This window comes from Ruditapes philippinarum, unplaced genomic scaffold, assembly GCF_026571515.1.
Source record: "Ruditapes philippinarum isolate M1 unplaced genomic scaffold, ASM2657151v2 ctg2932_1_1_1_1, whole genome shotgun sequence".
Taxonomy (NCBI): Eukaryota; Metazoa; Mollusca; class Bivalvia; order Venerida; family Veneridae; genus Ruditapes; species Ruditapes philippinarum.
The window spans coordinates 36,156-63,647 of record NW_026861576.1 but is presented as its reverse complement, the minus strand read 5'-3'; the positions used below and the strand labels follow the sequence as shown (position 1 = coordinate 63,647).

General features: G+C 31.3%; 2 protein-coding genes across 2 annotated transcripts in view; both read left to right on the top strand.

Annotated features, from left to right (window-relative positions):
* Nucleotides 1–1,635, top strand: part of LOC132716231 (uncharacterized) — a 16,457-nt gene extending 14,822 nt beyond the window's left edge. Inside the window, exon 6 of the mRNA XM_060699456.1 lies at nucleotides 1,570–1,635. Within this exon, the coding sequence (XP_060555439.1) occupies nucleotides 1,570–1,635 (66 nt within the window). The remainder of the gene's footprint in view (nucleotides 1–1,569) is intronic.
* LOC132716230 (uncharacterized) lies at nucleotides 1,552–27,492 on the top strand. Its single transcript, XM_060699455.1, has 22 exons — nucleotides 1,552–1,710; nucleotides 3,671–3,786; nucleotides 4,892–4,963; nucleotides 6,446–6,698; nucleotides 7,296–7,387; nucleotides 7,955–7,990; nucleotides 10,279–10,450; nucleotides 11,465–11,623; nucleotides 12,358–12,414; nucleotides 12,889–12,939; nucleotides 13,470–13,622; nucleotides 15,688–15,759; nucleotides 16,960–17,196; nucleotides 17,445–17,552; nucleotides 17,836–17,877; nucleotides 18,178–18,285; nucleotides 18,976–19,296; nucleotides 20,330–20,371; nucleotides 25,022–25,138; nucleotides 25,383–25,493; nucleotides 26,161–26,348; nucleotides 27,397–27,492. The coding sequence occupies exons 1-22, from the start codon at nucleotides 1,671–1,673 to the stop codon at nucleotides 27,442–27,444; spliced, it is 2,595 nt and encodes an 864-aa protein (XP_060555438.1). The 5' UTR covers nucleotides 1,552–1,670; the 3' UTR covers nucleotides 27,445–27,492.

Here is a 27,492-nt window from a genome sequence, read left to right as displayed (position 1 = left end):
GTTATTTTATGTTATATTTATATCTTTTATCATTAGTCATCATCATCATCATCATCATCATCATATTTGTCATTGTCAGCCATATTATTATTATAATTATTATCATCTTTTTCTTATTAGTAATGAATGAGTCACTATTTCGTACGAACGCCTTCTTCGAAGAAATAATGACAAATCAAACATCGAAATGTTTTTATTCCGGTTTAGTAAGAATAACTCATCAGTTCGTAATTGTTCAGAATATGTGACAATTTGTTGAGAAAATTTACTTAATATCAAGACCGTCTACACTGATATCATTTTTATTTTACTAGGGTCATTTTTGAGAAATTTAAGTCTTGCTGTACTTCTATATTTTTGTATAGTTTTTTCTTTTCACACTTTTCTGTGTGGCAACATACATATGAACGAAAATGTTTCCATTCTTGTTTTTGCTTTTTGGTGCTTTTACAAACTTCGCATATAGCAAAGATTTACCTCAGGTCATTAGTGTAACTTGATTAACTTGTGGGTGAAGTAACAGGCGTTAGCTTTGACCTCACACATGAAAAGAGTTTACGGCGAACATTTTGAAACATAGTTTTCCGCAAGTTCCATACATTCACATACAAACGTCAATTCAGAAACAGAGAGAAAACGATGTTTATCTCCCGTTGACCACTCATCCTAACTAAAAGAGCAATTATTTTCCTGTCATGAACAAAGGGAAGTGAAGCAAAAACATCGGTCACTCAATCTGTCGCACTTTGTTTGAATAACTATCTTTAAACAATACGTGAATCAATACGACAAAACAGCTGAAAATCTTGATGATTTCAGATATAATACACAGGTTTATTTAACCAGTAACTTATATCCAAGATCTATTAGGCCAACTGGAAACCGCAACATCATTATATCTCGGAAAAAAATATATCTTCAGTATCAACTAGTGTTACGGGTGCTGTTCAGATTGTCGTTCAACAAGGTCAAAAAAAAATCAAATATACCGTTGTACAAAATATGGGTCATGTTTGGCTAGCGGCAAAATGTTCCCGTGTTATCTCCTCTGAGCCATTATCGTTAGGATCGGTGTAAATGTCCCAATACAAACGTGACTTTAGACTGGCCTAGGATGAATTGTGCATTGATAAGACCGAACTGATTTAACCTTACATGAATGGATTTGTACGACATTTATTTTGACAAACTATTTGATCACTTTAGACATACCGTCAATGATTTATATTGCTAACGCTTTTAAAGGTTGTTTTATTGCAGTTCTGATATGAGCGAACACATTAATTGCGCAACACACGAAATTAAAGCGCGATGCTTAAGAATTCAACAAGTTATTAAAAACTTTCGCCACATCAACAATGAAAAACTGAAAAAAAATGTAGATGCACACAAAAGTATAATATATTTTTGATATTTTTATTATTATTATTTTTATTATAAATACATTCCTATCATTAGAGGACCATTTCCGATCATAAGATATATATCCAGATAGTCTAATTTCTCTTTGTCTAGCAGATTTTTAGTTGTCCTTTTGGATTGTATATTTGTCAATTTTGGTATTTATAGGTCACATTTGGAGAAGGGAAGTTTTATCACGACGAGCCTTTTGGAGATCTGAGCAAGATAGCTTAAGATAACGCTTGACCTTCTCTAACACAGGTTTCAAAATGATTTTCTTTAGAGGTGAACAACAATGGATATTAATTGGTAATTTTTTTTTATAATTTACGAGTTTGTTACCGTTTTACAACTTTTAGTGTTACATATCTGAAACGTTTTGATATATTTGATATTAGAATAAATAATAGATAATAAACCTTGCATGTTTCGGTTTATATTCACATATGAATACATATATATGATAATAGAATTGTAGGACGACTATTATATAAAGAATTTTCACAAGAATTTGTGCAAAGTGTTTTTGTCGCAGACTTATGTTTTAAATAAAGTTTCGTTAAAAATCTTTCTTTTATTTTTTATTAGGGACGTATGATACATTTTATGTGAGCTGTATATTAAGTTATATATATGTGTCTTTGGCACGTGACTAAATACACAATGTGTGTGTTTTTGTTTTTTGTTGTTTTGTTGTTGTTGTTTGATTGTTGTTGTTTTTTTCCAAATATTTTATGATTTACAGAATGCAAGAAAAAAAATCACCAGCATATATTATGAAGAACATTCTAAACATGTTAACATCAGTACCCTTTATAAAATTTATAAAACATTGTTATGCATTTTTATTTAAAATCAATTAAGAAACACGGAAAAGAGAAAGGGAGATAATCACTCTCCTTGTTGTACACCTAGTACACATTCGTAGGATTCACTTAATATATCCCTTGCATAAACTGTTGTTTATGTGTTAACATGACACTTTGTAATATTTAGAATGTTTCCACGTTATCCTAACCATATCATTTTAAGCCATAGATTATCATGATTAATAAAGTCAATAGCTTTAGTAATATCAATGAAGGAATAATGAAGCATTTGATTAAGCATGAGAGTAATATAACCGTGTAGAACACAGATAATATCAGTTGATCCCATATTTAATATAAAGTCTTTTGCGTTTTTTTATTCGCCAATAAATACTGTTCGGGTGACGTTTTAAAAACCGATAACGTTTTTCTTTTATAATTACTGACCTTTTATAACACCTTTTTTTAAATGCCAATATTTAAAGACCATATATTTTTTATCTTTATAATTTTTTAACCAAAATCATCCTTTTTATATCACCATAAATTGATTCCCCTTAAAAATTTAAACACTTTATTAAAAAATATTTTAAAACATTATTCAATACCAAATTTAATTTTTCGGAATTAAATTTTTAAAAACATATATTTTATACACATAAAATTTAATGATAAATATTTTATTTTATACGTTTTTTAAACAAAATTCTTTTAAAAAACAAATAATTTATTTAAATAAAATATATTTTGAAATTTTTTTATTTTAAAAATTTGATAAAAAATAACTTAAATTTTTCATTTTTTAATCAAAATATGTATATTGAATAGCCAAATATTTAATCATATATTTCATAGCCATATATTCCATAACTATATATTTCATAACCATATATTAAATGAACATAGTGATTAATGATAATTTAATCACTATTAATATTAATCACCATATGGGCTGCGTCATGACAAAACCAACATATGGGGTTTGCGACCAGCATGGATCCAGACCAGCCTGCGCATCCGCGCAGTCTGATCAGGATCCATGCTGTTCGCTTACAAACCCTATAGCAAGTAGAGACACTGCTGGATCCTGCATGGATCCTGATTAGACTGCGCGGATGCGCAGGCTGGTCTGGATCCATGCTGGTCGCAAACCCACTATGTTGGTTTTGTCGTGACGCGGCTCATATATTAAATATCTAAAATGATTTTGAAAGTATTAACCTCATATCAATTAAATGACAATTTATTATATTCACTATGAATTTTTAATCTTCACAAATATATTTAAGAAACATATTTTTAATCACAAAACAAATTTGCACCATAAATTTAATCACTATATTTCTATGGTCATATAAATCAACCAGCTAAAATAATATCATATACATCAAAATTAATAATATGTAATAGCATATACTTTTTACCATTCCGGCATATCTAGTTGTGTTTGTTGTTTTCAGTTACCTTTGCACTAACAGTACTACATATAGTGTCAGGAAATAGTGTCTGTCTACAGTGTAGTAATCTGCCCCACCCCTGGGATTGTAATAGAGCTATAAAATGCAACGCACATGAAGTAAGTGATTTATATGTTCTATTATTCACTTATATAAGATATTATTCTATATTTACTTTATATAAGATATAATACTATGTTTCACTTATAGAATATAAAATACTAAATTTCACTTACATAAGATTTAATTCAATAATTCACATATATAAGATAAAATACTATATTTCACTTAAATAAGATATAATCCTATATTTCAATTACATAACATAAAATACTTTATTTCACTTATATAAGATATGATTCTTTATTTCACTTATATAAGATAGCATTCTTTATTTCACTTATAACAGATATAATTCTATAAGTATATTATTAGTTATTAAGATTTTTGACATGTTATATGGCCCATTATAATCGGTTGTTTGTATGTATATTGATAATTACCGTTTATATACAGCCATATAACCTGGAATCGTTATACGGCATGCGTGAGATTTTTGTATAAATTGACAGCAGCCGTGTTTATAAAACTATATAAACATCACCAGTATCCAATGTAAAGCAATGTTACAAATGTGAAGTATTATAAAATAAATATACACTTTTAAACAAAACTTAAAGTATACTTTGTATCACTTATTTGAAAGAGGATTATAAATGTGTTTTTCATTGTGGGTAAAATGTATCTTTGTCAATCCATACAAACCGAATGGTATATCCGATTTACTTTCAACATACAATGGTGTGTTAGTAGTTTATAGTAAAAAATGTCTAAATAATTAATGTAGCTTGATAAATTCTGAACAAGGCAGAAGTGCTAACACACTTTTCTCTATGTAAACTATTGTTCAATACTTAGTCTTACCTCTGCAGTTCTTAACCTGGCGATTACCTTTGTTGAGATCGCGTTGTCTTAGTTTGAATTCGGTTAAGTCCACCAGTTTACAGTTAGTGGGGTTTTAATATAAAAAAAACACAAATATTTAGTGACCATATGTAAAATAGAGCCTCTCAGAATGCACCACTGTTGTGCATTATTGCCTGGCACTGTGTAGGTGGCGGAAAGAAAGAAAAAACATAATGTTTTATTCAAGCAGTGTAAGATGTGGAAAGTGTAACACCATTTGTATATTATAAAACTGATTTTCTTATTATCCATTGATAGTCCTGCTACGTGGAACAGGTGGTGACTATATCAGGAATCATTGTTTATAACTCGGGATGTGCGTCCGAACAGGTACCTATATCATACTACCTTAAGAAATCGTATTAATTTGTTTTAAAGCTGCATGCCGCCAGATGAGCAAAAATATTTGGAAAAAAATCCAACCAGAGGAAAATGTACGAAGACTTTAGGAAAAGTAAAAAGATTAACATTTTAGTAATAATTTACATGTTTTATGCGATTAATGATAGATTTCTCAGTATGTATCAGCATTTTACTACTGTTTTACTAACACAGTTAAGGCTATTTCCGTATATTTTGACCTCATTTTCATGGGTTGTGAGTGCTGTTTGTAATGTATCATTTTTTGTCCTTTTGGCTACTTCAAGGTTTTTTACTTACAAAAACATTTTCAAAATTTTCATGAAAATTAGCGTGAATCTGGAGGCATGCTGCTTTAAAATGTTTTGTTTAAATAACTAATGTTAGGCATATTGTCATCTTTCTATGACATCCGATGTAAGAATACAAGTTTGGGTTTAATGGACCAGTTACGGACCTTACATTAAACTATGTTATCGATTTACAAGGTACACACCATTCATAAAACAGAAAAAATGGAAAGCAAAATGAATAAACTCAGCAATAACTATCATATTAAATTGTGGAGTTTTCTTTTAGAAATGGCCAAAGAATAGAACTTGCAAAGGCCTGTCCTCATCCTAACATGGCAATGCTTATTTTAAACTGGTTAAACCCAATATCTTTAAAATGAATTGATGATCCGACAATGTTTTTTTGTTTTTTTTAGAGGATAAAAATTACTTCATAATTTGTCAGCATCTATGTACACAGAGTATATAAACGTCATGCACGTTAATTGAACGGACAGCGACGTTACAAACATGCATTTTATATATTCTTTCTATACACTTAAATTCACTAAATTAGTTTTATCGAATCAATCAAACTAGAATACTTAAACGTGTATTCCCAAAACGGCAAATCCCTTTTTACTGTATAAGTCGATTCCCGTCAACACGTCGCATAGTGTATAAAGCGATGTTAAACAAGTCCCTAAATATTTTATAGTTTATTCCTATTGATAAAATTTTTTCTGTATAAAATGATAACAAATGTTTGCACCCGATATAATTCAGATTTCTGACTTCATCAAAACACATAATTTCCGCAAACTAGAAAAAATAGCAAGATCGTTACTTGTTTTATTTACACTATTTTTCCCCTATCAGAGTTTAGAGATAACGAAATACTTCAATTGAAGGTTAAGTGGTACATAAGGAAAATAAACTGTAACTATAGCTTTTTTTTCCAAATATATAAAAAAATAAATTATAAAATCAGTTTTATCATAAGACATTATTAATGATTTCTGTGGGAAATGACATTTTAAAAATTGATAGGAAGTGTTAAAACATAGGATATGTAAAGAATTGAAAGGTTAATACATTTATTGATTGTTTGATTGATAATTATTTGATTGATTTGTTAGTTAATCAATTAAATTTTGAATCAATTTACAACAACTTTCAGAAATGCAAAGCAGGTGCAAGTTTAGGTGGGAAAAGGTCGGTATTATATACAGAAGATATGAATCAGCAAAAAAGAAGTTTTGATGCATTAAGTGATTCTCACGACAAATCTGTTCATGACCATCACGTTGTTGAAGGTCCTATTGAAGAAGCAAGCGTGTATGAGGAAGCCGATACAGATCTCACAACATGTTTGAAATGCTGCAATGACTCCAACTACTGCAACCAAAATCTGTGTGATAACACTTTACAGCGTATGTATTATATTTTAGTCTACCACCGCTGTTGGTTCGACTCCCGTAATAAACTTTGAATTATTCATGTATTGACCTACGCCTGTGGGGCATCCTAGGCGGAGTGGTTAAGATCGTTGACTTCAAACCACCTGCTCCTCACCGCTGTGAGTTCGAATCCCGTCAGGGACTTTGGATTAGTTTATGTGAGGAAGCTATTCAGCAAGCTTACGGTGTTCTACTCAGGTCTCTGTTCGTATCTAAATTAATGCACGGAAGGGCACTTGAGGTCTTCCTCCGCAAGTAAAGCTTGTCGCCATATGACCTATACTGTGTCGGTGTGAGGTTAAACCCAAGCAAAAAAAGAAACAAAAATACACCTTCTAGCAAGCTGACGTACGTAGCAAAGGTGTGTCTATTCAGTTATCCACTTGAACTTGCTTTAATTCAGGGAGGGTTACCTGAGATATTCCTTCACAGGTAACCTCAATTTGTTTTCAGGAAGGCAATTAATAACCTATATTTCGCTTTATGTAAATTTACGTATATTAGATATGATTTATTTCTCATAAGTATTGATGTTTGAAGTGACCATAATATTCGTCTATTTATTACAAGCGACCCATCCAAATCAGACATACTGCTTGAGTTGCTCAGATGTTGTGAATCCCTCTGATTGCGAATATCTTGTCCTGTGTAGTAAAGGGCAGGTAAGAATGATTTAAATACGTAGCTCTAAATATAAAGAATGCCTAAACTTATAGTATTGCTAAAGATAAACTAAGTACCATGCTGTTTTGTTGACGGCCATATAAGCTTTGCGTTTAAATCAATCTAATGCAGGTTAAAATATAAAAAAGGGACAGAGCTTTGGGGTCATTGATATCAAAACCGAAAAATGTAAATATTGCACAGGCTTTACTCGTAACGTTTATGGGAGATAAAAGAAAATGCAACATTGCTCAGGCCCTCCTAGCCCCGTCTAAAGTGGTACTTTTTTGCACTTCACATATTTGAACCGAAGATAAGGAAGACATATCAATAGGAGATGAATTGAAATATCGTTTAACAAATATCATCTGTAGAGCATTTTATATTTCAAATGAGATTCAGGCATAACAAATAAAGGACAAATAATATTTAAAACTTCTTTTTGGGTTTCAAATAAGATTGTAACCGAAATTTATCCCCGATATGCATGCAAAAATTAAGAAACAATGATGTTTGTGAGGTTTAAATAATTCCCTATTACATTATTTCTTAAAATTTTTTTCATGCTGTGTTACACGGAGTATATCAATGAAGGTGCAATGGTACAAAAGGGGGATGTATCGCAAGCACGTAAACTTTAAAACATTTAATTTTTCATAAATTTGATCTTCTTTTTGTGCTTTGTGCTATTTTGGTGTCACTTTGTATTTTGCTGCGTTCTGTTTATTGTCACTGTGTTTGTTAAGAACAACAATAATGGAAAATAGGAATCTAATAAAAACAAAAAAATGATGAACTTAAACGCCCCATTGACAAATCAAAGATTTAAAATATTTAATAACAGACCTTCAATTCTTTGTTGGTGTTTTTGCTGTTGTTGTTTTGTTCTATAGAAATGACCGTTCGCACAAGATTAAAAAAAACAATAATGCAGGAATCTGAGAAACAGTTTTGTTCTCAATGTTTCGAATAAATGTGATACGATCGTGTTAAAAATCAACGTGTCTTCCCGCTACCGAGTACAAGTCCTCGGAAGAAACCGGCATTCTATTTAACTTTTTTAAGATAACCAGTTAACAGGCAATTATACTTTTGAGGAAAATGTATAGGGAGTTCTTTTTAAGTACGAACTGTCTTTTGAGTGAAATCTTCTAATATTTATCTAAGTGCACGAAAGAAAATGAATAAGTTTAGATCTCACTCTGACCCATGAACACACTGAATCCCGAAAGTAGCAGCAGTTTTGCTGAATATGCGAAGCAGGTGATGGACTCGTTTCTTATGAAATGCCCTTTTTGTTGCAAATGGTCGGGCCTGTGATTATAAACAGATTATGTTATGTTTTGTTAATTATATTTTATCTTCTAAAAATTAATCAAACAAATCAAACAAATATGTTGTTTTATTTATTTTTTTACCATGAAGTATGGTATTAAATCAGTCAAATATACTTCATATTTGTAAGAAATAAATATGAAATATAAATATGGAAGTGGGAGGAGTCAAAACGCATATTTATTGTAAGGGACTTCTTTCGCCATTTTGTTTAAAAAATCTGATAAATAAAAAACAACCTTTTGTTGATTGTTTTTTGTTTTGAAAACTATGTAGAATGATAGAAAATGGTCTAACTAAGAACATAAATCCGAACACCATTATCTTTAATTCAGTCAGACAGACGATTAAAAAAAATTTTACGTGACGTCACAATGTAGCGCAAAACATCGCGTGCAAAACAAGACGCATCTATAAATAATCAATATATTACTACGCGCTGTACAATTGCAGTTGCGTCGCAATCAAGGGGATTCGTAACCATTTTTCTTTGATAGTAAAATTAAATAAAAAGGTCATTTTTTGTTTATCATGAAATATGGTATATATTTTTCACGAAACATGATAAAAATCCTCATATTTTCACTCGCCGTCCCGGTTCGTGAAAATATGTGGCATTTTATCATGTTTCGTGAAAATATATTCCATATTTCACTTAAACAAAAACAATATCTTCATATTTTATATCTTTATCCTATTTGAAGAGCATGTGCATTGTGATATTCATTTACATCAAAGTCGGCCTACATTTAGTATTTTCTCAATCTGCACTGTTCATAAGCCAGCAATAATATTTTTATCTATCTATAATTTATTAATGATCAATGCTACTATTTAGAATAAAAGTGCAAATCCGTAACAGCCAACAGTTTCAGGTTAAATTTGCTTTTGTTGTTTACTTAGTTCAAATTGAAGTGAACACTGACACTTATTAGTACACACAATTCATATCTTTGCATCTAGAAACACATTTTTGCGCCGCCTTCGATTCTTTGTACCGTACTATTTACCAGCATAAGCAGGTGTCAATTCCGTTCACTGAATTTGATACACCACTTGTTGTGAAAATAACGCTGTTAAATTTATACTTCCACTTAAAAGAGCAATCCTAATAATTTTAACACTCAATATTTATGAAATCAGTGGTAAATTATCGATAGAATCCATACTCACTGAGACTTCTAAAAAAAGAAAAGGGCATGCGAAAGATATTTCAGATTTATCATATGCAAAAGCACATGCTTAACTGTATTTAACCTATGATAATATTTGATTACATGAAAAGCATGTAATAATAATGCGTTGTCGAAACACATGTTTGTTAACAAATAAATTACGTAACCACACATATAAAATTTCAATTTAGGTTTAAGTCACTTCTGCCGAATCTACTTTAATATACATATATTTTGTAAGAAGATACAAATCATGTTTAAAATGCAATAGACAATTGTTTGGAATATAACTTTCCACTTTACGGGTGGAAAGCACTCATTTATAACTGCGTATTTACTATTTCATTCAACAATTCCAAAATATTTTAATTTTAATTCAGGCATGTGCCAAAACAGTTGCTACCAAAAGTCCTTCACCGAGCTTGGTAGGAAAGAAAAGATTTGTGGCAGACGATCAAATTGGGATGGAAAAATACTGCAGCAAATGCTGCCAGGATGCCGTTGGCAACTGTAACCGAGAGCTCTGTGGAATGTCAAGTAACATATCTTCAGGTAACAAACAATATGTTTGTGACGGTATCGCTTGCGACCTTTGCTTTAATCTGTACTTTGTACTGACTTCTTATAAAACCAAGCAATAAAAGGTATCCAATTACATTTTATTGGATTCTTAATTATACTTTTTCAAGAAAATGGACAATTATATTTTGCACCTTCAAAATTAAAATTAATTATTTATCACATACCTGTACAGATTGTGGGACTTCGTAAAAGTGGTATTGCACGACCGTGCATACTATTTTCGTGGGCCGTAATTTGCGTTATACAAACCTTAGTGCAAAGACGCGCTAGACGTTAAAATACCCTAAAGGCGCGTCAGTGAAAGATAATTTATTTGCATTTTTAAAAGTCTTTATTTTGATATGCGTTAAATCGCACATTATATTCGTGTAGGTTCATTACTGAATGTAATAAAATAATGTCATACTCGCCATAGGTAATCACATTATAATTCTGTTGAACTCTGTCAATTAACTTCTACTGATTCAATATCCTTTATTCATGCAAATCATTGCAGACAAATTTAAGCGAAAGAAGTTTTAATATAAAAGTAATAATGCAAATAAGGAAAAGGTACTGTTGATTATATAGTCCTAAATTTCTAAATGATAATGATTTCAGGCGCCGTGTTCACTAAGATATAAGGATCAGGATTTCACATAACATAAATATAGAGTTTTAGGATAAGGTGTTATGATTATACTATATATGTACATTCTACAGTTGATCGAAATATTGACCTTGATCCGAAAAGTGATCCTTATTTTATCCAATGATTATTTACTTTTTTAATCTTCTATTTTTTCCCTAAATAAGGTTGTTTCTTTGCAAATCAGCATTTTTCACAGTTTATTTATTTACCAAAATACGATCAATTTTAGTTTTAAAATATAATAAATTAAATTGATTCATTTGATCCTTATCTTTTTAGTAAACACGGGACCAGCTACTCCTGACAATATAATGTTGCTGATAATCAAATATGATATAACAAATTTGTTACAGGAATTGATGTTTTAGAGCTGATCACGCCTCCGGAAAGACAGGACTTCTGTGTAGATTTATTCCCAGCATCATGTCAAATAGTGATTCTGCAGTCTCCAGAGCTTTGCAAAGACCCCAGATACTCCTCGTATGCATGTAGAGAATTCTGCGGCACATGTGGTAAATGATCAAACATTTTTTCTCATTTTTTCTCACTCGTTTGCTTTAATAAAAGTTGCGAATAATTTCTAACGGATAAATATAAAAGACTTTGGTATATTCTCTGTAGCATTTCATGATTTCTAAGCAAACTTAATTTTTTCTTAATCAAAGAATGAAAAATTAATTACAACGAGAAAATGGTTACAATTAATAATTGTACTTCATACTCATTATATGTCGAGAGACACTTATGTTCTTGGTTTACTATGTCAGTCACTTAATTAAGGATCCAACGAAATTGTATTTTCTCTGCTGTAAAGTTATTAAATATTATTTATGTTTCACATTATTTGCAATTTGCTTATTTCAAACACAAACAATCCATGAATTAAAAATCCTCGAAAAAAATCCATTTTTGTTAAAACACGAATCTTCTTGCCCTGCTGTATTAAATTAATTCACATACTGTCCTACATTTTCCTACAGAACAGAAAAGAACAGAACAGATCCGAACATTTCTTTATTAACTCAAACATGAGAAACACATGAGTATACATAAAAATCTGTTTTGATTCACTGTAAATTAACACTTGACATGCTTTTATTCAGTATTGCTACATAGAATGCAAAATTATTTAAGGTGTTAATAAATGAGAAAACTAATAATTATCAAGGAAGTTTTAAAAAACCTACCGACTGAAGGGGGTAGAAACACAAAAGTTTATTATGTCTATTTTATTTTTGTTTTACAGTCAATCCAGGCCATAATACAGGTAAACCGCCAACAACCGTCCAAGGTAGTAATACAGGTATAAAAACTTTGTATTTGTTCTTAAAGATTTTAAATTGCCTAGTTTAAAGAAAATGCCCGTTTGTTCGATAAAAAATGTCCTTAAAATGGATTGTATCGAAACATTTCAGGGATTCTTATGTAAAGTTAATATCGTAATTCTCAAATTACAACTTAACATAACACAATCGTGTTTTTGTTTTCTTTCTTTGGAAATTTTGCTTCGAATACAGTCGTTTCGTTTCTGGATTGAACAACAATGACCTTTCAGCTTTTTCTTATTCATCATTTATCAACAGTAATTCTACATGCAATATAATATTAGTATTAATGTCATGTTTATTATAATTGAAAATTGTAAAATAGTCTTCTAACAGTTTTATGAAATAAACTGCAATAGGTTTCAGTATAATTAATCAAGGAACTTAAATCAGCGATTGGTTTTATTAATAATTGTTTGTTTATATTATTATTCTTATGGCAAACGTTTCAGTAATATCTATTACTCCAACAAAACCGGCTACTACAACAGTACCACCAACTGGTAAGTTTAACTTACTCAACTTTAAGAAATAATCATTTGTTTCACACCGCTGTTAAAGTCGGTTCTCATTTCGTCTGTGACTTTAGATTCGTTCATGTGAGAAAGCCATCTCGCTAGCCTACAAAAGATCGATGGTTTTTACTAAGACAGCAGCTTTCTTTGTCTTATATAAATGATCCTACATCCAGTTTTCTTGAGCCCGAAAATCTAGAAAGTATTGTTAAGTATTCTTTGAACTCTTATGTCGATGTAAACACAAGAACTATAAGAATCATTAACGATTTACACAAACACATATGAGTAATCAAAATACATGCTTTTTGACACAAAATCACGTTAAGGTAAGTGCATAAGTGTCAAATTTAATGTACCGTCAAATATATTTTGCTACTTTTAGTAGGTCTTTTGTTTTTGTTTTGTTTTTGGTAGTTTCTTTGTTAAGAAGAAATCATTTTAATAATTCAATGAAAGTCAAACAAAACATCAGTCTTTCTTATATTAAAGTAGCACTCATTTTATTCTATTTTCAGATTGTTTCTATGACAGTAACAAATATATGGGTGCTTATGCAACCTCTGTTTCTGGAAAAACTTGTTTGACCTGGTCTCAGCTTGACCCAACACTTGCCGGCTTCCCTGATGAGTCAATAATTGTTGCTGCCAATAAATGTCGGGATCCAGACAGTAAGTTCTTTTAGCTTATTGATTCTATATATTTTGCGTGTGTCCACATGCAGGTTGGTACCCATATATATATGATTTTTAAATAACTTGTTATAATTTTATTCATGTTATAATATATATAGATATGTTTACAGTAACTATTATTGTTTGCTCGGAACAATTAGTTATATCATATCAACAATACAACAATAGCTTACCAGGTATGATAAAACAAGTTCTCGGGCCGATATACTTCTTGCCACTACACATTTACACATGAAACGTCAATACCGATATCGTATTAAAGATTACTGACCGAGTTACACGCGGTTTTACACAGATTAAGTAATATAAAACACACTTTGATCAGTTAGATGGGTGTGTCATTTAGACCAAATGGAGAAAGTTGAAATCAAAGCCGTCATTAAATACCTCTGTAGAAAGGGATGTCCTAGGAAGTCGGAGTCCCCTACAGCACTGTGAGAAAATGGGCTGTTGAATTTAAAAGGGGCAGGGAGAGCATTGGAGATGACGAGCGGCCTGGGCGGCCAAAAGTGGCCACCAACGATGAAACTGCCGAAGCTGTGCACTATCTGGTCGTGTGCGACAAAAGACGAGACCTGCGAAACATTGATAGGAAGTGGGTGTAACCTTTGGTTCAGTTCAGGCAATTCTGACTGATGTTTTTGACATGTCAAATGTTTCCGCTAGATTGGTCCCCAGAGAGCTGACTGACGACCAGAAACTGACCAGGCTTGACACGATACGAGGATGAACCTGATTTTATCTACCGGATCGTAACTGAAGATCAAACATGGGCCAATCACTTCGATCCAGGATCCAACAAAATCAGAGCATGCCCTGCCTCACCCCTCCGAAGAAATTCAAGAGAGTGCTGTCAGCAAGACAGATGATGGCTTCATTTTTTTAGGATAGTCAGGAGATAATCATGATTGACTTAAGAGCAAGGTCGTGCTATAAACGGTACGTACTATGCAAACGAGTTGAGACATCTGCGTCAAGAAATCGCGCGTTACAGGAGGGGCAATCTCACTCAATGCGTTCTGCTCCTGCATGACAATGCGTCAGCTAACAAGTCCCAAGTTGGGAAGGCTGCTGCAACTGACTGCGCTTTGAAAATATTATTCCCCATCCCCCATATTCTCCGGACTTGATTCTCTTTGACTTCTACCTGTTTCCAAAACTAGAAACCAAGCATCGTGGTAGACGTTTTAGAAGCAATGAAGGTGTCATGGAGGTGGCCAATGAGTTCTTTGAGGACCAAAATAGAGAATTCTATTCTGAAGGGTTAAACAAGTTAGTGCACAGGTGGGCAAAGTGCATTTATGTAGAGGGCGATTATATATTGAAAAGTAAACATCAGTTGGGTTCTCTGACTACCGGAAGTAAATCGGGCCAAGAACTTTTTGATCAATCCTCGTATAACTATTATCTTAAATAAGATTTTGGCCTTCAGATGGTCATTTGTTGAACCTCTATTACACCACAAAATGCTAACATCACTGCACACTATGCTTACATCACTGAAAAAATATAAAGAACATTGTCGGCATGTTACTTAGGAGGTTGTCAATTCCAATGTTTGTTTACAATATTATGAAACCGGAAGTTATGTGATAGATGTCCACTTTTGTAGGTTTGTACCTAACCTCGATGTCATTCATCTTTTTGTTCGCAATATCTATCTCCAAAATAGTGAAAACGTCAATTTTCTTATCTAGTTGGGCAAGTTTTGAAATATCTAAATTGTTGTACATGTATGCTTAATTAATAAGATTAATTTCATATTTCTATTGCATGCAGTGATGATTGATATTTTTTTACGATTACATACATTTATGATGATTAATATAGAATTGGACTGATTTATTTTTCAAAAGATAACTTGTATTATATGTTTATATATATGTACTCATAGGTATTTGCCTTTTGTTCATATTGTTATTATTATTATCATTATTATTATTATTATTCAACTCTTTCAATGAATTAAGTTTTAAATCTTCTCAAATCAATATACTTTATATACTACAAAACCTTAATAAAATTTTCTTTTTTGTTTTAGAGCGAGGTTTCCCGTGGTGCTACGTATCAGATTCTTTTGACTGGGAATTTTGCCCAGTGCCATATTGTCAGGGTAGGTTATTTCTCAATATTCATACATCCGCATTCAAAGGTAGCTTATAAACATAATCACAATGTTATTATATTATCAATGATTTCGCCATCCTATCTTAAATTTTTATCTATTCCTTCACAATATTTAAAGATACAAGGAACAACATTTAAATGGTTAATTTTCTACATACATCTTTTTATTTAAACATAAAGTTCACAGTAAGGCCGCATACACTAGCTTGTATTCCATAAAAATGTTCACTCGTACTAAATCAACTTTTCCGTCAGTGTCGAGATTGGATTTCTTTAAGGATTCATTGTTTACTTTTTGCTGAGAAATATAACAAACATTTTTAACATATCATTAAATACTCTCTGTAAATAAATATAAATGAACATATGTATATTATATTCATTTACGCAAAACCTGACGCTATATTCCTTGACGCAGTAAAATAGTCATATTAATACGAAAAAAAATGTAAATAACTAACGCACTATATCTTGCAATTACCACTGGATAAATTAAACCGAGTATGCAACATTTTCACAATTGGCTTTTTTTGGACGGTATTAATTTACTTTTTCTAATTTGCTAAATAGCTAACACATGGTCCTGTGGTTTCACTAAAAGTACCCTTAATGCAAATCAAGAAAGAGCGTATTATATTCGTGCACTAGTGAGTGCTTCTCATTTTACTCATTAATTAGCACACTGTTAAAACAAACCTAAGCAACAGGACAAATTGTTTTTTCCAAACACAGTATCTTCAAATTGAACGATATATTTTGTACAAAACTTATATCACATGATAATTATCACTTTGCTTGTTATTATGTTATAATATCAAGACTATTATTTGCCCCACTTCAATACCATCGGCATAAAAAGTTTTTAATTTAAAAAATCTCAGTATTATACAATTGGCCGATACAATATGCTTTCGACTTTGCAAAATATGATAATGATTGCTGACTATTAAATTATATTAACATTAAAAAACAGTCATTTTGTCTCGCACTTTTTGGCTACAACTATGCTTTCGTGTTTAAAAAAATACATACAAAAACAATTTGCTTATTAGCAACATTAAACATGTTTTGGCTTGTTGCATAAGCGAAACTTTGCAACTGCAAAAAAACGACATTATAAATATTTTACTTTTTTACAAAATTTCTTTTAGTAGTAAGTGTTTGTTTTATCATGTTTGTATTTTAGAGTGTTTTTATGCGAATCAAAGTTCACAATATGAAGGCTATGTAAATGTTGATAGCGAAAACAATACATGCATGTCCTGGACAAATTATGTTGCGAAGACTGGAGACACTAACGTCAATTTTCCAAATAACTCAGTAGCAGATGCTCAAAGCTATTGTCGTGATCCAAAGAGTACAGGGTCACCTCAGTGCTTTAACGGCGTCGAATTGAAGCCGTGCAACATAACACAGTGTCCACGTAAGTTCAACTCTTGTAGTGTATTTGTGTATTTGTGTGTTTGTTTGTTTGTTTGTACGTCTATTTCCTATAGTTAGTTAAGAAAAACAAAATAATACAACCTAAATATTGCAATTCCTTGTCTAAATTAAATATGTAAATAATAAACGATATAGTACTGTTCAAAGAAAACACTCACTTGTTATTTTTCAATTGCCTTTGTCTAAGATATGTTTAGAATATTTATAGGCAATCTCAATCTATTTTAGATGAATGTCAAGACGATCCGCAGACGAATTGTGCATTAGTTCAAAAATTTGTGTGCAAGTCTGAATACACCAGCGCTACTTTATGCCCGAAAACGTGTAATATGTGTAGTAAGTAAACGTCATCGTTTTTCCTTAATTGCTTTTGTTGATATTTCAGTATTTAATGAGTTATCACGTAAACAACAAGGTCAACATAATAACAAAATATTTGGTAAACATCACACATTCGTGCATGGCCTGATTCCTAAATACCATTAAATTAATCGCGTTGTTTTCTTATTTCATGTAGATTAGAATACTACCTATACTTGCTAGTGTTAACCTTTTCTTGTTGATTTAATTATCAATTTTTAACATTGGTATTTAATAACATAATGTTTGCTAACTTCAGAATTTGGATTACTCCCACCCGTAAAATTGGCTCCACCTGCAGGTGTATATGCTTATATTTCTTTCTTTATTTAAATGCTTAATGTTTCAAACTTTTAAATGAATTTATGTGATATTCTACAATAGATATATAAAAATGTAGTTCACTTTGCTCTGTAAAGCGCATTACGTTATTTAACATTAGTAAGATACACATGTTTTATGGATTGAAAACAAGTCTGATATCTTTCCAGCGGTTTATGAATAGTGAATAGTATCACTCGCAAAGAACTATGCTATAAATTTGGTGTTTTGTTAGACGCTTGCAATTTAAATTTATTTTAATGAGCAAATCATATTGTAGATATCTGCGTCGATAACCCTGATGCAAATTGTGCCATTCTTCAGTCTATCATTTGTTCGGACCCTGAAGGTGCTCTTAAACTTTGCCCAAAGACATGTCAAAAATGCAGTACGTAGATACATAATTTTGCATAATGTTTATTTATGATCATAACAGTGAATACTTTATATGTATATTTTTCTGCTTTACTGTATATTTTACCTTCCGTGGCAATATCTTTGTAAAAATATGTTCATAATTCATATATATTTAGGTTATCTGAATTTCTAGACTCTAATTGAATGCAATACATTATATTTATATGAATACGAGTTGAATAGTAATTTATTGAAAACATTTGAAGGAGCTTCTATGGCCGATTCGTTAAGTTTATTGAATTCAAGCCACTTGCCCTTTTATCACTGTGGACACAAATGTCGTTATGGACTTTGAACTCGTTCATGTGTGTCAAGGCTACTCACAGCTAGCATACCGAACGCCGTTGGTTTTTCGCACGTGACGTTCATACCTAGAAACATGCATACAACCACACGGAAAGAGTTCCGCCTTCAATAAATATGAGATATCGCCCACGAGTTAAACAGTGTTTGAACTGTGCTACAAATTATCTAGCCAGAGACATTAAATATATTTGGTCATAATCTTCAATATCTTTGTTTTCCATGCCTTTCATTAAGATTTTTTTTTCATTTTCTTCTTTCAATACTCCGATAACATTATTGAAACTTAATTATTCATAATATATTTTGATATTCCTATTATATTCTGTAATGAGTACTCTTTAATACTTTCATTAAGATTTATTGTATGGTCATTCTACAACCTCCCAAATGACATCATTAAGTACACCTGCAACAATACCTGCACAAACTGGAACTGTAACAACTACAAACACTCAATCGACACCCCTTATGACGTCATCATTACCACCAACAACGCCTACCACTTCTCAGCAACCCTACTGGTTACCATGGGGAAGTTGGCTTTGTCAAGAACAACAAGGTGCATGTTTCCAAAGACGAGAAAGAAACTGTTCGACTGGGAGCGATAACGAGTGTATACAAAGTCAAGGTGGAAAACAATACAACGTTGGTTTGTGCACTGAAATTTCATGTCCAGGTGACAAAATCTTTATTTTATTTTTGTCAATAATCATTACTGGAAATGTTATCATTCATGACAAAAATGTTTAAAATAGTTTAAACATGTTGTGAGATTTTAAAGCTCGATAATAAATTCATGAAAATGTTTAAAGTAAAGGTTCATATATATAAAATTTTCAGTAAGGAATAAAACACGAAATAAATAAAATTTATGAAGGTACACAGTTTAAACTAATGCAACAGATGAGTATGTTATTTGGAATATCAATCTACGAAGGATTTGTAGACCTTCTCGATCAGAAATTACCATGATAGTGAATATATTTTTATTTTACAATTTACTATTTTTCAAGTGATAAAGCTGTGTCTATAACAATATGTTTAAGAATTTCATTTACATAAAAATTATATTGTGTTCATAATACTTTGGTCGATCCTCCAAAAAGTTGTAACACTGAATGAATGTGTCTGTTACTCAACACTTATGAATATTGTAGTTAAACATAATTAAGATGTTCAAACAAAAGGTCTATTGCGCCTCATAAATGCAAGAATTTTTATTTCCACTTTATATATTTTATCTTGTGATAGTTTCTAAATAAATACGCATTTGCCATATATTAACTATCTTTGCTGCTGTTACTGTGTTGGCACTTTGTATAATTATAGTAATTTAGTATTTTGTTTTGAAGTCAAAATACTAGTTTGTTTATTTATTAAAGAATGTGGATTTCTGAGGCATATGTGTCTCTTAAATGTTTAAGAATGTTTTTGTGCATGCAGCATTCGCTATAATGAAATATACTTACATATTTCTTTTTAGTCTGCCATTCGGACGTATTTCTTAACAAAATTCAAAACAGTATGCTATGGTACAAAAAAAAATAGTTTAATACAATTTTAATGATTCAATTATTTTACTTGTACATATCACTTTATCTCTCTCTCTCTCTGCACCCCCCCCCCCCCCTGTCTCTCTCAGTTACTTATCAAACATTTATATACAATGCTCAAAGAGAAAGATGAACATGTGTATATTTTTCTTTCAGAATTTTTCAGCACTACAACGCCACCTACAACAACTCCGAAAGGTTGACTTTTATTACGTTTTTTTTTTTTTTTTTTTGGTTTCACTGATTATCACAAATGATTAAGTTTCCTCATATTTGACGATTATTGTATCTAAATATCCTTATAAACTTTGTTATATATAGTCCAACAATAAATTAATGACGTGATGTTTAAAATTGACTTATCTGTAACAATGCATGGTCGATGATGACAATGACCTTTTCAATTTTGTATAACTTTATGTCACTATTTTACACAAATTGTATAAAAAGATTAATCTATTCAATGCAAATGGTTGTATATTTATTATATAAATTTTAAATAATGCTAGTCAAGGTAGAAAATCGATGTGATGCCTGTGGTGTTTTTTCAATATGTGTTAAGATTGAGTTTCTTTTTATTGTAAACATACTAACCCTTCTTCAAAAAAAAACTTTCTTAGGCTATTCCGTTTTTTATAGTTTGTTTCACGATTCAAATTCATCAGTGCGCACTCTTCATTATACTAAATACATCCATGGAGATTTACCTGAAGTTTCAATCCACTTTCGGAAGCTGGAATGTTACCACATAACGCAAACTTCAAACAAAAATAATTCATAAATAAGTCGTGTAAGGACTACTTTTAAGGATCCGGACCCAAATGACAAATTTCTAATACTTCTATTGTTTTCCAGAAGTTACAAGACATTAATGTTTTAAATATAAAACAATTTCATCATGAAATTTTATAATTGCGTAATATTAGTGCCAAATCACATCTTTGCTTTTGGACTAAATGTTAATCACCACGGCTTATCACTAGAAGTTATGAGCTCCAGTTGATGGGGTTTTGGCTTAACCCACTCATTGCCGTCAGCTTCGGTATTCGTTAACCTTTCTTAAGTTAAGTTTATTGTCATTAAAGTCATACAATTGGACGTTTATTCGTGGAAACACCTTGATGAGTTCTGTCACACTGATTTTGGGATGAAAGGTTAAGTTCTCTCTCGCCTTTAATAGATAAAAGGTTACATTGTAAATTTAATTTTCTTAGAAACTACCAACTATTTACTTTTAATTGGTTTACAATTTTTCAAATTTCTTTCCGTACTGGGCTTTCTTAAGGGATTCTTATTTTGTCTATTTTACAATGTGTTGCAATATCAAAGAGGCAGATAAAATATACTATTGTTCCTCCATAAATATTATTGGCTGTCATCGATTTTGTTATTTTTGATTTTTGATTGATACAGTCGATTTAAATTTATCATTGCTCATTATGTATTGTCTAATCGGGTATACCTTCAGTCTCAATCCACTTTTAAAACTACAAACTCATCATATGACCCTTTATGAAATTTGCATTGAGTAAATATGTTTAAGCGCCACCAGACCACCCCACACCAAAAACAAATACACACATTTTGCAAAACAAAAACAACAATTTTTAAGGATCCGGCCGAAATGAACACCTAATGATTTGAAACTCATTTACATCAATTTTATTTCTTTTCCAGATTGTAAAAGACATTTATTATTTCAAATATCAGAACATTTCATAAGCCAATTTTATTATTTTTATGGTTTTCATAATTTATAATTTACATCTTCACTTTCTGTCTAAATTTTAATCACCATGTCTTATTTCTAGGAATCGTTTGCTTCACTTTTTGATGCCATGATTTACCCTGTGTAACAATAATTTCTCAAAAACTATCATAGATATTTACTTGAAATGATTTACCGTTTTAAGATTAATATCTCAAATGCTGTTTAATGCTCAAGGTATTTGCTTTAAAATTGTTCGCGTTATAAAACAATTATATGCTTAAGGTGACAACAGAGTCAATTATCACTGAAAATACCTAAAATGAGATTTTTTGCTTAGTAGATTTATCAATCTTTTCTGAACACATTCGTGATTTAATTTTGGAAGCAGTTAGTCCAAAAAATGTGTTTTTAAACGTTTTATAACGGTACCTGTATCATTTTTATCTGCTATTCGCGTAACCTGTCAATTATCGATAACGCTCCGCCCCCTGTTGAGGCATCAATGAGGGAAATCGGTAGTTCCATATATGCGTTAATTACCGGTCCATACTGGTCCATACTACTCGTAATCCATGTATCGTACAAATACCGTACTTGATTTACGAAAATCCCAAAATTATATCGTCTACCTTTTATTTAGCCTTTTTTTATAGAATAAGAAATTGTCGGCCAAAGTACGTAACATAATGAATAGTATGAAACATAATTAATTAAGCATAGCGGCAAATCGCACGACCACGGGGTTGATTAAAAATATAGTTGCTAAAATATCCATAATGTGTGAAAATAATTTGTCTGTCCCGTTAATATGATAAATATTACATTGAGTTTATGGACTTTTGTACGGATTCAAGGGCTTGCTTTACATTCAACATCGTTTTCTATCAATGTCAAGTAAAACAACAACAAAAACAGACAACATTTTTTTATGTGAACGCCTATATGACTTGTGGTAAGGTGTCCCTGACAAATATCTAAACCATTTTAGGTTGTCTAAGGATGATTATTTCTCTATGAATCAATAAAGAAAGATAATAAAATATATTATCAGTGAATGTTTTGAATAAATTGTTCGCTAGTAAATCGAACACAGTACTAATAAACCTGGGACAAAGTATGGATTTATTGTATATCCCAGTAGAAACTGGATCTTTATGCCGTGCATAGATGAGTTTCATGAAATTAGAAGTCAAGAAGTTCAGATCATAATGATCGAGTGATACCTTTTATTTCTATTAAAATATGTGAAGCATTTATATCAATTTGGCGGAAAAAATATATAATATCCCGTTCTTATTTGTACATCTACCATGGACTTTAAAAGACTGTCAGAAGCTCAATTTTTTGTTATTTTAATTTATACTTTAACGGAATTTCATACACGATTACACAGACAGAGTGACACTGGTATAATATAATAATAATGCTGATGATAATAATAATAAACTTCAAAAGTGAAACAAATAAATACCCCGCTAGCGGTGCGCAAATACGTTCCATTTCCCCCCACCGAGTGCCTCAAATTTTACCTAAAGTCACGTGACATGTGCGACCGATACCAGACTGACGGTTAATCACGTTAAGATTTGAAGAAATTTATGTTACAAACTGATATTAATCAGCAACTTTTTAATTGGTCAGATGTCACTGGGTCATAAAATGTTGTGAGAGTATGTTGCCGCAACTTGTGACCCTCTCTGGTGCGATATTTGTGTATTATGCAATTATTTAGCGTGAAACGTAGGGGTCCGAGAGAGAACAGCCGATTTATGACACTTTGTTTGATGCGGGTCGGACTAACTTTGTATCGGCATAACTTTTTAATAATCAAGCAATTAACATGCGGTTTAAAGCCAGGAAAGGGAATTCATTTACGGAGGGAACCGTGTCAGGGATTTTTGTTTGCTCAATCAGCGACTTAATTATCTTTAATTACGATATATGTATGGTGAAAAAAGTCGCATAAAATGTTTGACTTTACGTAATATTTTTTTGAGAAAAGATAGAAAAAATTTGAGACACGGTTCCCCAGATATTATAAGTATGTTTATTTTCCAAAAGTTTGATGACAAGAATTAAAAAATGACTTTGATATGACGATTTAAAATTTTAGGATTTTTATTAAAAATCAATCATTTACAAAGGCATTTTTTTCAAATATGTTATCTTTTATGATGATCAAGGACATTTAATTCACAAAGATTAAATAAATAATAATTATTACTAAAATAAGTTGGTTTAAATGACATTTATGTGAGTACCACGGAAAGTGTCTGTTGGTACCTTAAAATAGCCTCCAGACTTAATGATGACAAATCCTTTTCTTCAACGAAAAGATAGCGTGCTAGTGTATGGCATTTTGTTGGGCTTAAATATACATCATAAGAGATATATATAAACAACTTCTAAAATAATGAACAGTATGAAATTCTGCTTTGAAATAGTTTGTATTGTTTATCAGAAACATAACCATAGAGTATCTTAGCATATTGTGGCTAATTTCGTTATTTTTGTTTGTTTGTTTGTTTTAGGTTTTACGTCACATCGACAAAGTATATGTCATATCGCAACGTTCCAGCTAAACTGGTGGAGGGAGACCTCAGGAGCCCTTACGTGCATTATTTTGCATACATATTTTGCACGAACGGGCACCTGAGTAGAACCATCGCCTTTCCGTAAGCTAGCTGGATAGCTTCCTCCCTTGAACGAATCCAAAAGTCCCTGTCGGGATTCGAACCCACATCAGTGAGAGGCAAATGGTTTGAAGTCGACCTTAACAAGTCAGCCATGGACGCCCCCTAATTTCGTTAGAAATAATGTTATTAATACTAAAAATAAACAATTTTCAGATGCCTTGGCCGGAATTCGACCGACCGCAACCTAAGCAATTATGTTAATACCCTAGGATCAAATATTTTCAAGTTATTCGGAAAAGGTGAAAAGCAGACAAAATAATTCTATGTTAAGAATTTACAAAGGGATTTGTTTTCCTCAACCCCATGCTATAAATTAAACGTTTAAGAAGAGAAATAAAACACATCTGAATCGCTGCTAGTGTAAGCACGATTCTCTCTATGTACTTCAAATCTGTCTACCTCTACCCCTTATGTTATCTAATGCGATTTTTGTCTTTTTAGATCCATGTCAAGATGATCCAACATCTATTGGCTGTACAATACCAGATATACTAACTGAAGTATGTAAGGAAAAGGCAGCCGCCTGGAAGCTGTGTCGTCGGTCGTGTGGCTTGTGTGGTTGGTCCTTTAATATTTCCGTTTGATTTCATGAGAAGAAAATCGAACAATCTGAAATAACACATTTAAAAAGTGTTTTTTTGTTATTTGTACAAAGCTAAAAAAAGATATCGGAGATAAGGAATGTTGATATAATGGTAAAATCTTCATACCAAATATTATTTGTTTATAACTTGTAACTATAAGCGGTGTATTTGTTGACTAAAACATCTTTTAAACATAATAAATGTGCCCTTTATTTTAGACTCATGCTGGGATTACCTAAACTGTTCTTCAAAAGGGGCACAAAAAGTGTATTGTGGCAGGGAAGAATATGCTGTTCAGTATTGCAGGAAAACATGTGGGAAATGTGCCCGTAAGTAACATCATAGGGACCAACATTAATATGTACCATTGATAATAATAATAATAATAATAATAATAATAATAATAATAATATTAATAAATAATAATAATTATAATAATAGTAATAATAATTGTTTTACTATTAATGATAATGATTATAATATAAAGTAAATTACTTTATGCGGAAAATTTTATACAACAAATCAATATTGCCGTTGTTATGTTTTTTAAGTGTTCCATGTTCTTAATCATTACGTTGCACTTCTGAGACTTTAATAATTACAATGAGGACATGGTTTTGTGTTGTACGTAATATCGAAGTATGTTTCAAACAGTGAACCTTCGACGAGCGAAATATAATTTTACTTTACAAATCATCCAATTAGATATTGTCCAGCTTCTTTGAAAATTATATCTATTAATTTCACTGTTGAATTATCAAAATATAAGTTCACTGTCCACTTAAAGGGATTTGATAAAGTTGTATCTTCTCGCTTCGTGTCGTTTATTTATTGTTTACATTTAAGTATTAAGACTGAAAATGAGTGTTTACAAGATTACAATTTGTTTATTTTAAAAGCAACTGCATTAAGGGTTACTTTGTGGGCCTTTTGCAGACATTAACCAAAAACCAAGTGTAATGACAAAGTTAATCAATTTGATTATTTCACTTACAGAAAAGCCTGTGGATGTGCAGTTGAATAAATGTGGAGACCCTGTGGCTTCAGAGGTAATCTGTGAACAGCTTCAGAATGAAATTTGTATTTGTAATGACCCCGATCTTCGTGCGCTTTGTGGAAAGTATTGTGAAAACAAGTGCGCAGTATATGGCTACCCGTACACTGGATCAAACTGCCAGCCAGCTGTAAGTTGCAAAACGACAAAAACAATTGATTCAATGGAGTATTATTTTAATCGACAATGAGCATACATATGTATAGTTCAGATATGATATTATACAATTATTGACTAGGGTGCCATTGAATATGATGCGATATTCAAAGGCAGATGACATATTGACTGAGGCGATAGCCGAGGTCAATATGACTTTCTGCCGGTGAATATCACCATCATATTCAATGTCTACCTTGTCAATAATTACTTTATTATATGAGTAGGCTATAAGAATTTAAAAAATCCAATTGAGCCAGTGAATATAATATTACACAAGTGAATATGATTCTATAAAAAGTTGTGCTGACTACTGTTTGGACCATTGAGATTGCAGCTATATTTAGATCATATAATAATACATAGTGTCATATGTTCTGAACCTTTCTATTCCTCTTGAGATGTTTTGCAGGCGTTTCAGTATTCGTATCTTCTTATTTCTTTCCTTATATTATCAATTTCCATTTTGTTTTTGATTTGATCTTGCTGGAAAATTATAAATTTCAAAACAACATAATAGGGTTTTATTTGTTTCCTTTTTGTGAAGAGGCTTTCTGCTTGTTTATAATAAACAACAAGATATATTTCACTGACTGACAGAGTGAGTGGGTGAGTGAATGAGCGCCAATATAAAAGTTGATCTTCGGCAATGAAAAATATCTTCATCTCATATCTACAGTTACATTTATCATTTCAATAAATTCATTTATTAAATGGTTGTAAAATATTGGATTGATAACTGCTGGAGAACGCCATATTTAAGCATGATATCAGCCATTTACACGTCAAAACATAATATGATAAAATATGTTGATGTTTGCTTGCTGTTTGTTATCTGGTGTAAATATTTATGTATTTGATTATATCGTATATACGTTTTTAGCGAAATCTCAGTTAGTATTTCTAGAATAAGGATAAGGATATAATAGTGTATTTCTTAGTGATTTTTTTCCAAATAAACTTTACAATTATCTTTATTATATTTTATAACTACTATGTATTACTATATAATCTTTTTACAGAGGCGGAAGAAAAGGGAAGCAATTCTGAACCAAATCGTGTTAAATTGAAATTGTGTAATAACTGTAATAATTATAGTAAATAAATTTGGAAGAGTG

Coding starts and splice junctions, on each gene's coding strand:
- LOC132716230 (XM_060699455.1), top strand. CDS start 1,671: ATGATTTTCTTTAGAGGTGAACAACAATGGATATTAATTG. Junction 12,415..12,888: donor CGTCCAAGGTAGTAATACAG/GTATAAAAACTT, acceptor CAAACGTTTCAG/TAATATCTATTACTCCAACA. Junction 20,372..25,021: donor ACCTACAACAACTCCGAAAG/GTTGACTTTTAT, acceptor TTGTCTTTTTAG/ATCCATGTCAAGATGATCCA.